Consider the following 12,692-nt stretch of genomic DNA (forward strand, 5'->3'; position numbering starts at 1 on the left):
AGGCCCCCTCGGAGCCCTCCCCGCCGGCACGGAGCCTCGCGGCCCCTGGCCTCCCGCCCATACCTTCCTGCACGTCCTGCGCTGGCGTTCGCCTTGTCCCCGCGGGATGCTCACAGCCACCAGGAAGTGACAGCGGTGACGGCCGGTGTCAGCCTGGAGAACTGTGCTCATGCCACAAGGGCAGCACCGGCTCCTCCCGCACCAGCCCCCAGCTTGGTTTCGATTCTGTGCAGCACTGGAGGTTCAGACAGCTCTAACGCTACCTCCTGTACTTCCTCCAGAAACAGTCCGCCCTCAGAGTTATTTAACTGCCGCGATGATCTGTGTTTATTTTCCAAGCAGTTCCTGCTGCTGGTGGGACTGGAGGCAGAGCCCTGACAGAAGGGGCAGGAGACGAAGCAGCTGCAGCCTGCACCGCGGTCAGGGGCTGGGATTTCCCAAGGCTGCCTCTCCTCTTCCCACTCCTTAGGCTGTGCTGTGCCAGGCTCAGGGCACATGGGGCAGCAGCCGTTGGTTACAGCCGGAGGCACAGCGCAGGGTGCAAAGTCCTGCCCCAAAACCTCGCTATCTGTGTGCCTGAGCCAGCTCTGGCCCTGCTGGGGCCGTGCAGGGCAGGCCGAGGGCCTGCGGTGATCCAGCACAGAATCCAGTGGGTGTTTTTGGCTTAGCACGTGACTTCTTGTAAAGGGAGTGCTTCAGCCCGGCCGTTTGAGCACTCTGTGCATTCCTGGGCTGCTGGAGAGCTGCGGCATGCACTTCTGCTTTCTCTTTCTGCCTTCATGCTGCTCCTCATGGTCCCCGGGGACTGCTGCTGGGGCACTGGGGCCGTGAGCTGCCCACACCATGGTGTCGAGGCCTGGAGGGGAAGCTGGAGCTAGTCTTGGGGCTAGGGGGGCACACCAACAGCTGTCTGACACCGAGCCCAGATGAGGTGCTCCCCCCTCTGCGCAGGCTCTGTTAGAGTTGAAGCTGCCCAACAGCATGGGGGACAATAAAAAAGGCTTTTTGAAGTAGATTAATGGGAAAAGGAGGAGCAGAGCAAACGTTGGTCTGATGAGCATGGTCACCTCACAATGAGGGACATAGACAAAGCAGAGACATTCAACGCATTTTTCGCCTCTGCCTCTGTCTTGAACACCAATGATGGGCTCTGAGGCCCCAGCTACCCACAGCTGGGGGATGGCGAGAGCCAGCATGACAAACTCCCAGTTAACCCCGATCTTGTGCAGACTGGCTGCCCCACCTGGATGCGTACAAGCCAATGGGGCCTGATGGGATTCGTCCCAGAGTACTCTGAGAACTAGCTGGTGTCAGCTAGATCATTGTCATTGCCATTCAACAATATGAAGTTTAACAAGAGTTTGACATTTTTGGTCTGTTCTCCCACGTGCCTGGTGACAGGACGAGGGGGAATGGGCTTAAGTTGCGCCTGGGGAGTTTTAGGTTGGATGTTAGGAAGAACTTCTTTACCGAAAGGGTTGTTAGACATTGGAACAGGCTGCCCAGGGAAGTGGTGGAGTCACCATCCCTGGAAGTCTTTAAAAGACGTTTAGATGTAGAGCTTAGGGATATGGTTTAGTGGGGACTGTTAGTGTTAGGTCAGAGGTTGGACTCGATGATCTTGAGGTCTCTTCTGTGGAGGAATGGTTAAGTGAAGTAGGGCATGTGGATGTTGAGCAGTTAGGAGGCAATGGGCTAGTGAAGTACCGTACTTAACTCATATGAGCCTGGGCACGCACGCAGCTGACTGAGAGCCAATCAGGCTCAAGGACACGATGCCCTTGAGCGATAGGGAAAGTCCCTAAGGCGGGACGGTAGCTAAAAGGAGGAGGAACTGACTGAAAAGCCCGGGAAGTGTTAGCCAATCCTGAGCTTAGTTTCTGCAATATGTATGAGTTGATTATGTTCGAACTAGATAAAAGGCGACTGAGCTATCCATTAAAGTTGAAGTTCACTGTTCACTCATATTGAGCGTCTGTGTCTTCCTTCTGTCGACAACACTCTTCCAACCTAGAAATTCTGTGTGTGTGTGAAGAGCAAGTGTTGGATTCTGCACCTGGGAAAGGGCAACAGAGCAACCCTGGTTATACAGACCGTGGGACGAGATGCTGGAGAGCAGCCAGAAGAAAGCGTTCTGGGGGTTTGGATCGACAGCAAACTGAGCACAAGCCAGCAGCGTGCCTTGGTGGCCAAGAGGGCCAACCGTATCCTGGGATGCATCAAGGACAGCACTGTAGGTCAAAGGAAGTGATCGTCCTGCTCTGCTCTGCGCTGGTGTGGCCCCACCTCGAGTACTGAGTGCAGCTCTGAGCACCACAGTACAAGAAAGATAAAAAACTGTTAGAGAGCATCCGAAGAAGGGCAACAAATGTGGTGAAGGGTCTAGAGGAGAAGACTTATGAGGAGCGGCTGAAGTTGCTTGGATTGTTCAGCATGGAGAAGAGACGAGGGGAGGCCTCATGGCGGCCTGCAGCTCCCTCACGAGGGGAGCAGAGGGGCAGGCGCTGAGCTCTGCTCTCTGGGGACAGGACCCGAGGGAACGGCATGGAGCTGGGACAAGGGAGGGTCAGGCTGGGGGTTAGGGAAAGGGTCTGCACCCAGAGGTGGTCGGGCGCTGGGACAGGCTGCCCAGGGACGTGGGCACGGCCCCGAGATTGATGGAGCTCAAGGGTTGTTTGGACACCACTGTCACACACAGGGGCTGGTCCTCTGGGGACCCAGGAGTTGGACTCAATGATCCTTGTGGGTCCCTTCTAACTCAGATATTCGATCATTCTATGATCAGCATGTTTTTCATGTCTGAGAGTCATAAATTAACAGAGCAGTTTGGTTTAAATTTCAGTATGTAATCAGAATGTGCATCACATCTAGGAGTCCTAAAAAGACTTTGTCAATTGTCCTTAAGGACCAACTGGAATTAAAATATTGACATATACGTATACATTCACACATACATGCATAAATACATCTATACGTTTATAGACCATTTCTGGGATGGTAAATAACAAGGTCTGCCAGGTCCAGATAGGAAAGCAACCCCTTCCTCCCCCTCAGGGAGGAATTGCAAGTCCTGAAGTCAGAACAAGGTGTGCCCGGGAGGCGTTGGACCTGGCTGAGCAAAAGCTTATAAGTAATCAATGAGCACATACTGGTTATGTACTGAACGTGAAACCATACTGCTAAATTAATTTATCACTCACAGATGTGAAGCACTTACCAGTTACTCGCTTTGCAAATCACCATGAAAAAGGTTTTGGGTTTCGATCTTTTAAAGGGATGGCCTCTACACCAGGTCCCTGGGTGGCTGCAGGAGAAAACAGCACCCTCCCCATGAGGCTCCTGCAGCACCAAGGCACACGCGTGCCCTGGGCCACCTCGAAACCCTCCTGGCGGCACAGAGTTTCACCACTGCAGCAGAGGCAGTGTCCCCATGGAACCCTCGCAGCCACCACGAGGTGGCAGCGGCATTGGCGGTGGTGGTGGTGGCGGCGTTGGCACTGGCAGCCTGGAACATGGACCTCGTGGCATTAGGGGGCATACAAGGCGCAGGCAGCACCAGCTCCTCCCATGGGGACACCCGGCAGGGCCTGGCAAAGGACACGGAGAACCCCGTGGATCCCAACAGCAGCCCCCACCTGTCCAGACCCCCCTGCTGCGACACTGCGCTGCTGCAGCAGCATTCCCAGAGACAAAGGCTGTGGCTGCTGGCACCACTGTGCCCAGCACTGGTGCAGGCACAGGAGAGCACTCAGCCTCCTGGCACGGACACTCGGCAGCCTACGAATACCCATGCACCAGCCTAGATCTTGGTTTCGATCCCGTGCAGCTCTGGAGGTGTGACTGTGGGGTTAGTTGTCCAGTTCGCTGTCTGCATTTCAGCATGAGCCTCGCAGTGCTGCTCTGCTTCTAACCCAGCGTGCTTCCCCGGGCCCCCTTGCCTGTGCTCCAGTGTTTGAATGCAAAAATTGGCTGGAAATGAGAAGTGTGGCAGAGGAGGGGAGCAGGCCCAGCCTTGGCTTGTTCTTGTGGCGACCCCCCCTACCCACACCACTGCTGCTGCTCTTAACACAGCAACAGACACGCCCCGGGTGGAGGTGCACACAGGGCCTGCATTTTGCCGTAATCCTAAGGTTAAATGCTCATTTTCTTGCCATTCTAGGCAAGCGGTGCAGAATTATTACAGGGCTGCTTGCATTTCAAGCCTTCTAGGTCAGCAGAAGTATTCTGTGCCCCCAGGAAATGTGTTGGGGCCCTCAGAGTCTCCAGCAGTTTGTGGCACACAGCCCCCAATCCCTCCAACACACTTCTTCTGCCCCTTCCCTTTGAGGAGCGGCTGAGGGAGCTGGAGTTGCTCAGCCTGGAGAAGAGGAGGCTCGGGGGCGACCTTATCGCTCTCTACAGGTTCCTTAAAGGAGGCTGTAGCGAGGTGGGGGTTGGTCTGTTCTCCCATGTACCTGGTGACAGGACGAAGGGGAACGGGCTAAAGTTGCTCAGTGATATGGTTTAGTGGAGGACTGGTTAGTGTTAGCTCAGAGGATGGACTGGGTGATCCTGGAAGGCTCTTCCAATCTAGATGGTTCTGGGATTCTGTGATTCCTCTTGTCATGCAAGGGATGGGGACAGCCAGGACTCAACACTGGATGCCTTCAGGACACACTGGGATGGTTTTAGGATAGCAATGATACTGCTTATGCCACTGGAGGTCACTGGTACATTTACATACACTGATACCCATACAGCACAACGCAGCTATTACACTAACTCTGGTATTTCCTCCAGTAACAATTCAACCTCACAGTTATTTAATTGCAGAGATGCACGGTCTGTGTTTAGATCTGAAGCAGTTTCTCTTGCTGTGATCGCTTGAGGAAGAGGTCAGCCTGGCGTTCTGGGATTCCTCCCCCCTCCTAGGCTGCTTTCTGCAGCCTTTCTGGGTGGGAGAAGAACCTGGGGTGAGTCAGGCAGCTCCCCCGAGCACTCCCCCAGCCCCACGCTCAGGACTGGCCACAGAGCTTCCCCTGCCTGCTGCTCTCGCCTGGCAAGCAGTGAGACCTCGCGCCCTTGCACAGCTCATGGCCACCACCAAACACCAGCCTGGGGGGAGCTGCAGCTTGGGCCTGATCCTGAATGCATCTGGACCATTCTCCACCCTCCCAAACGGCTGTTTCAGCACTGCGGGTCACAGTGCACTGAAGGGCGCCTCTCCACACAGCCAGGCTCAGCATTTATGGGCATTTATGGGCATTTATGGGCATTTATTAGATGAGCTTCTGTAGCCCCAGCGATCACATACAATTACTCGCATTGCCCAGCGAAGGCAGGGGCAGCACAGCCAGTGACACCAGCAGCATCCCACTGCAGAGGGACCAAGGCTGGCACCACGAACCCTCCCGAAGCCCGGAGAAGTTCCTAGAGCCCTGGCTGCCATGGGGACAACAAGAGGCTTTGATCTAGGAAGCAGTGCTCGAGGCTGACCAGTGCTCTGAGGGGGCACATCTCACAGTCCTGATGTTCCTGTTGCTTTCAGCTTGCCGTGTCTTCAGGCCAGGGAGGAGAGAGTCAGCGCAGTGGTGCTGCAGCAGGGCAGTGCAGCTCTCTGCCACCCAGCCAAGGTCTCCGGCTTCCCAGCACAACAGAGCAGCAAAGGAGAATTACACGTTGCCAGACACCCTTTGCACTCTCGCAGCCTGTCAGGAGAGCAATGGCACGGGCCAGGGGAAAAGGTAGGTCACTGACGGGACAGGAGGAAACATCAGGAGAGGAAGGAGAGAGTGATCTTCAGAGCACGGCAGGAAAGGCACAAGAGAGGAAACATCGCCCGTCTGACCAAAGCCTTGTTGGCTAGAGTATGGTACAATACTTTTCAAAAGCTGTCCGTGTGTCTTTCTCCAGCATTTCTCGCGTGTAACACGGAGCATCTTTGTTCTTCTCTACCATCGCATCAATCATTTTAATGAGGTCTGCAACCTGCTGTTTCCTTCTCTGCTCTGCTGCTATGTTGCTGAAAGCAATGTACCTATTTCCACATTTTTCTGCAATCCCACTGAGGTACGTGCTTTTTTCCACGAAATCGCGGATATCATCTGGACTCCCAAGTTCTTCTGCTCGGGTGAATAACAGGATCGTGTACTTCTGTGCTTCAGTATGGAAAATCTTTGTCACCCACTCAGCCACTTCCACCTCTTCTTTACTGATGTGGGCCAGTTGCATCACCAGGATGATAGCATGCACCCCTCCATAGAAGTGACGAAGAGCATTTCCAATCAGTTCAGCTGTTTCCTTATTGGCTCTCTGGGTGTCAAAAAGGCCAGGAGTGTCAATAACGGCAATGTCTCTTCCACGGAATGAGGCAGTGTCTGAACTGTAGCTCTTGGTCACTGAATCTGGTGACACCATAGATTCAAATGCTTTCTTCCCAAGGATGGTGTTCCCTGTCGCACTCTTCCCACTTCCAGTTTTGCCCACGAGCAGGATGTTCAGCTTGGGTCCTGGGGGAACAACCAGAGACACGTGTCTGAACCCCACAGCCCTGTGGTGCTGGGACACCCCCTGCACGCCACGCTCCCAGGGGTGAGAAGGAAAGGGTTTTTACTGCAAAAACACAGGAATTAGGGTTAGCGGCCCCAGCAGCGGTCCCCAGGGACCATCAGGAGCAACACGAGGGACCCCAGGGGAGTCTGGATAAGGCTGCCTCAGAGGGCCAGCACCCAGACCTCTTCCAAAGGCAGAAAGAGAAAGTAGAAGTGCATGCTGCAGCTCTCCAGCAGCCCAGGAATGCACAGAGTGCTCAAACGGCCGGGCTGAAGCACTCCCTTTACAAGAAGTCACATGCTGAGCCAAAAACACCCACTGGATTCTGTGGTGGATCACCGCAGGCCCTCAGCCTGCCCTGCACGGCCCCAGCAGGGCCAGAGCTGGCTCAGGCACACAGATAGCGAGGTTTTGGGGCAGGACTTTGCACCCTGCGCTGTGCCTCCGGCTGTAACCAACGGCTGCTGCCCCATGTGCCCTGAGCCTGGCACAGCACAGCCTAAGGAGTGGGAAGAGGAGAGGCAGCCTCGGGAAATCCTCGAGCCCGTGGCCTCCCCAGAGGGCCCACGCACCGCGTGCACAAGCGTGCGTGAGGCTGCACGAGGACGCAAACCCAGCCTCACCCTCAGCAGCACTGCGCCCGGCTGACTGAATGAGGAGGCTGCTAAAGGAGAAGGCTGTGGGGAGACCTCACAGCGGCCCTCAGTGCCTGCAGGGGCTGCAGGAGGGCTGGGAGGGAGTCTTGGGCAGGGGGTGTAGGAATAGGACACGGGGTGATAGTTCTAAGGTAGAAGAGGGCAGATTTAGGTTAGATATTCAAAATCCTTCGCAGTGAGGGATTTGATGCCTGGCGAAGGCTGCCCCCAGGAGCTGTGGGTGCCCCATCCCTGGCAGTGCCCAAGGCCAGGCTGGATGGGGCTGGGGGCAGCCACTCTGTGGCTCTGTGACCATGGGACTCTAAGCTGCTGCATGCAGTGGGTAAGGCGCTCACCTTTCATCTTAGAGTCTGCCATTTTGAGCCCACTCCAAGGGAAAACCTGAAAGAAGAATAAGGGATTTTGAGCGAGGTTTGCCAAAGTCTCCCGTGCTCCCCCCATGGCGGATAACAAGGCCGATGATGGTCACGATGAGGGTCGCTGACACACCCGGTGTGTGTGTGCTGCCTGCTGTGTGTGCATGCAGGAAGTGGTTGTACAGCCGAGGGTAAACACACGCACCCACAAGATGGCTGCGCACCCCGTGAGGCAGGGAGCAGCGTTTGGCAGCCCCGCACCCCGTGCCAGGGGCAGGGCACGTTTCTGCCAGCCCCGCACAGCCCAGGAGCAGGGGCCGCAGGGGCAGGGGAGCGTGGCTGGGCCTCGCTGCACCGTGGTGGCAGATGGGGACAGCCCGGGCAAGGGCTGCGCCTCCTCAGCTTGGGAGGGGATCCCGATGCCTTGGGGAACGAGGAGCTGGCAGAGGAACTCAGATCAGTCACTGGCAACCCTTGCAGTGCTTTGGGAAACCTGCCGAGCTCGCAGAGGACGTGCACGGCCCCCAACTAGAGCAGGAGCCTCCCGCCAGAATCGCCGTCAGTTCAGTGCCCTCATCCGGCACCTGAACCTCCAGCCCTGAGCCTGAGCAGTGTGCGGGGTCTGTCCCAGCCCCGAGCAGTGTGCAGGGTCCGTCCCAGCCACTGATCATGCCATGGGTGCCAGCTGTCACGTCTCCTGCCCCTGTTTCAGCTCTGGACTCTGCCTCGAGTGATTTCAGCAAGATAAACTGCTCCAAAACTAAGCACAGACTATACACTACTCAAAGTAAACTAAAATCACGTCACTAAATAATTCAGTCATTACTGGAGGAATTACCCCATCCACAGCAAAGCCACACCACTTCTCGGCTGTCTTTCCTCTGACTCCCTGCCAGCTAGCTCAGGCTTAGCAGTTCCTAAGGTACCCCCAAATGCCGAGACCCTTCAGAGCCACCCGGTGCACAGACCGCTCACTTCGCATGGCTCCAGCAGCGGCTGCTGTGCTTGCCTCTTACCTCCTCAGGTCACAGTGATCAGGCCAGGTGCAATACAGTTCACATCTTGCCCCTGACCGTGTCCTCAGCTCTCTGCTTTCTGTTCCTTGCCAGCATGAGAACGATGCTTTTATCACCTAACCACACGTGGCACCCCAGTCCAAGCAGATGATCCACCCAGACCCATGGGTACCTGAGCTCTTCATTTGAGCTGAGAGATGCTCGTGCCCTGCCGAGCCCTGGGTTGCACCAACCAGCCTCCGTTTGAGCCTCCGGGGCTCGGCATCACGGTAAGAAACAGATGTGCAATGAAACAACTAGAACCCGTGTCAGCTGGGAAATCCCACAACAGAACCGGCATGTAGAACAAACCACATCTAAAACAAAAAGCTGGGACAGGTACTACATTTCAACACCCCCAAGAAGACTGTTCTGTCCACGAAACAAGGAAAAAATTAAGAATGGCTTCAGTAATCAGAAAGTATGTGAAAGGTTCATATGGCACGCTTAGGGGGAAATATATTTAAAAGCTTGATTGTAACTTAAATGAGTCAATTTCTTCCTAGAAGCTTTAAGGCAGGTCAGAGAACTTTTTCACCCTTTTGATATTCCTATGGTGCAGACACCCTTGTGAAGTCAACGCTCCTGTGAGGACCCAGCGAGTGCTACCAGAACAGACACTCCTGAAGACAAGGAGTTTGTTAAATCACCCTTACAGAAATGCAATCAGGATTTCCATTCTCCAGATACTTTCTGTTCTCACCTGGAAACAAAGACTGCCTGAACTTTACTTAAGGAAGTAATAACCCCCTCCCTGAAAGCAGGCATTACAACCTTTTTTTCTTTGTTCTCCCTGGAGTGACAGTAGCAGCATTTCAGATAACTCACCAGAGGCACCTGTGCGCTTTTGTCCCCGAGTCTAAACTTTGCAGCTTCTGACGGTGACAGGTCTTCTTCTGTAGGTGCAGTGGCTGAAGTGTGGCAGCTGCCTGTGAAGTTCGGCAGCATTTAGCGGGAGCGGGAGTAGGAGGGGATTTTGGTGACGTGCAAACCAGTTCTGTTGAACAAATGACCGTGTACGAGCCAGTTAGGAGCTAGATCATGTGCAAAGTCATTGGTCGCCAAGAACAGAAACAGAAAGTTACTGAACTGAGCAAGTAAGGCAACAAAAGCTCCTCCCCATGAAGGACGTTTTAGTTTGAGTACTTCTCGCCACCACTCCTTTCTCACAAACAAGCCGTCCACGCTGTCTTCCTCCCCCAGACAAGAGCAGGGCTCATCAGGCTCAGGAGGCTTTCCTGGAGCCAGGCTGGGTGTTGTTATAAATGAAGTCTCAACTCTGAATTTAGTAACGTAAAAGAATATTTATAAAAGGCAAGTAAACAGTGCTGGGTGCGTGGGGAGTCTGTGCTACACCAACACGCACACACGAACATCAAACATTCTAAATACATGTATACAGAACATTGCTTTACATAATAACCTGAGTATGCCTATATATACATACAATCAGGATAGGTAACCAAGTAAGCAATCCTTTAAGTTCCATAACTTAACAGTCTCCATTTTCCATTCCTTTTGAACAATGTCTTCCTTTAAGTTGTCTCCTTTTCAAGGCCAATAGGCCTGGGTCAAAAGGCACATCCAGGTCAACAGGGGGTGCAACAGCAAATGCCTTCAATGGCTGTAGCAGCAGAGGGGCCCATGGTAATGGCGTAGCAGTCGGATCAGTAAACGAGCCCGCAGCTCCCTCAGTATCTGGCAAGCCACACGTTTCTGACTGTGGCTCCACATGGCTCTTTAAGGCCTCAGAGACTGCTCGCCAAGTGCCGAGCAATCCCACCGCAACCTTGTAATTTTTAGTTGCAGTGTCCCACACCTTCACCTCAGTTTGGTCCCATATTTCAGGCTCATAAGCTGTGTGATTGTTAATAAGTAGTATAAGCTGTAAGGTTACCAGGACAGTCTTTGCTCCTAAGGACGTATGATTCCCCATAATACGCAACTGCTGACCAGCAAGAGGCAGTTGTGTGCACAGGTCTGCTTCTCTCAGCTCGAGCTTCTCTCCAGCTCCAGTGCTGCCTGTTTCCAGCGACTTTCTGTATGAGCTTCTCTGAGTGGATTGCTGAGTCTGGCCGAACCTGTCTTCGTGAGGCAATCAATGTGCCTGCTCCCGTCCTGGTCTCCATTCTGCCAGCCTGTTCCTCTTCACTTCTTTTTCCTGCTTCTTTATTGATGTAACTTCATGTTGCCTTCTTGTTTTTATCTTGAGGGCAGGCTCCCCTCTTATACCCTTCTCTCCACAGCAGTTCTTTTCCAAACAACTTTTTATTGGTCAGACAACTTTGAATGTAACAACAACAGCAAACACCCAGAAACTTCCATGCCTCAACAGCTGGAGAACAAGAGAACCAGCTGGAGAACAAGAAACCCCAGACTGCATGGAGTCTCCTGTACCACCCTTCTTTCTTCCCTCTAAACTCTTTTATATTCCTGTTGGCCTCGTCGTTAAGAGTCTAATGTTATCTCAGTCACAGGGTTTTCCAACCCCCATGGCCACATTCCCAAATCTCCCCCTTCTGTATTAATATCAACCATTTTCTTGACACAAATTACCACTCCATATATAACAGTGTCCACAAACCGAAATGTAATGGCTCAGTTTTTAAAGGTATGGGGTGGCTGCGCCTCCAGCACCAAGGGCGCTGGAAAACGCTCCCGTTGCCCACGAGAGCACATGGTGAATCCCGAGGTCCATCTAGTGGCTGCTCCTCGGAGGCAGAGCTGTGGCAATCACGATGTTGGGGATCCCTGGAAGGTGGGCATGGGGCGAGATGGGAAGAAGAACGAGCAGCCATTAAACGCCTTCTGCCCCGGAGCCGGGGCTGGAGCTCTGCACTGCTGGGACGCTCCCGTCCCCTGCCACCCCCACGCAGTCGCAGTCCCGCTGCAGCAGGAACAACGAGCAGCCACACAGCAGGGACTGCAGGCAGACGGGGCTAGAGGTGTAAGCAGGAAATCTCTGGCCCAATTCCTGCAGCTGACGGAGGGGGAGGATGACCGGAACATTTCCACCACCTCCATCGTAACCGGATGATGCGGCAAAAACATCCCCAGGTGGGGAGATCACCACAATCCGTGTAAGCCCTACCAGCAAAGAAGTAACCAGAAAACCTGGTGGAGGAGGTAGAGGGCTCTGTGTTCGTGTATGTACCGCCATCCTGACCCAAAACAGAACACCAATGTTATAAATGAGGTCTCAATTCAATCTGAATTTTGTAATATTTATAAAACAAATATTTCTAAAAGCTATAAAAGGTATAAAAGGTATAAAAGGTATAAAAGGCAAGTAAACAGCGCTGGGTGTGCAGGGAGTCTACGCTCCACCAATATGCACACACAAACATCAAACTTTCTAAATATATAGCACATTGCTTTACACACTAAACACAAGTATGCCTATACATATGTACAATCAGGAAAGGTAACAACAATCCTTTAAGTTCCATAACTTAACAGTCTCAATTTTCCATTCTTCAGGCCTTATGTATCCCGCTCTTCCCAGATCAAAGAAAAGCATATCCATCTCCTTGTGAAGGCCAAGAGGCCCGAGCCAAAAGGCACATCCTGGTCAACAGGGGGTGTAACAGCAAAAGCCTTCAATGGCTGTAGCAGCAGAGGGGCCCATGGTAATGGCGTAGCAGTCGGATCGGTAAAGGAGCCCGCAGCTCCCTCAGTATCTGGCAAGCCACACGTTTCTGACTGTGGCTCCACATGGCTCTTTAAGGCCTCAGAGATTCCTCGCCAGGTGCCGAGCAATCCCACCGCAACCTTGTAATTTTTAGTTGCAGTGTCCCACACCTTCACCTCGGTTTGGTCTCATATTTCAGGATCATAAACTGTCCGATTGTTAATAAGGAGAATAAGCTGTAAGGTTACCAGGACAGTCTTTGCTCCTAAGGACGTATGATTCTCCATAATGCACAACTGCTGACCAGCAAGAGGCAGTTGTGTGCACAGGTCCGCTTCTCTCAGCTCGAGCTTCTCTCCAGCTCCAGTGCTGCCTGTTTCCAGCGACTTTCTGTATGAGCTTCTCTGAGCGGTTTGCTGAGTCTGGCCGAACCTGTCTTTGTGAGGCAATCAATGTGCCTGCT

At 53.3% G+C, this 12,692-nt stretch overlaps 3 protein-coding genes across 5 annotated transcripts in view; all 3 read right to left on the reverse strand.

The window, feature by feature from the left end:
• LOC137851948 (GTPase IMAP family member 2-like) overlaps window positions 1–12,692 on the reverse strand; it is a 66,796-nt gene that overhangs the window by 41,560 nt on the left and 12,544 nt on the right. The gene's annotated exons all lie outside the window — the stretch shown is intronic.
• LOC137851953 (GTPase IMAP family member 1-like) overlaps window positions 1–12,692 on the reverse strand; it is a 39,673-nt gene that overhangs the window by 20,500 nt on the left and 6,481 nt on the right. Inside the window, exon 1 of one of the 2 annotated variants that reach the window (XM_068673115.1) lies at window positions 64–761. The exons of the other annotated variant lie outside the window; for it this stretch is intronic. The gene's annotated coding sequence lies outside the window, so the exon portion shown is untranslated. Of the gene's footprint in view, window positions 1–63; window positions 762–12,692 lie in introns of those variants that run through there. 2 annotated transcript variants of the gene reach the window in all.
• The window catches only part of LOC137852046 (GTPase IMAP family member 8-like), a 28,656-nt gene that overhangs the window by 3,221 nt on the left and 12,743 nt on the right, over window positions 1–12,692 (reverse strand). The window contains exons 5-7 of the mRNA XM_068673311.1: window positions 9,427–9,546; window positions 7,523–7,568; window positions 5,843–6,488 (exon numbers count right to left, since the gene is read on the reverse strand). Of these exons, the coding sequence (XP_068529412.1) occupies window positions 5,843–6,488; window positions 7,523–7,568; window positions 9,427–9,546 (812 nt within the window). The remainder of the gene's footprint in view (window positions 1–5,842; window positions 6,489–7,522; window positions 7,569–9,426; window positions 9,547–12,692) is intronic.

The sequence above is a fragment of the Anas acuta genome, chromosome 2 (genome assembly GCF_963932015.1).
Source record: "Anas acuta chromosome 2, bAnaAcu1.1, whole genome shotgun sequence".
NCBI lineage: Eukaryota > Metazoa > Chordata > Aves > Anseriformes > Anatidae > Anas > Anas acuta.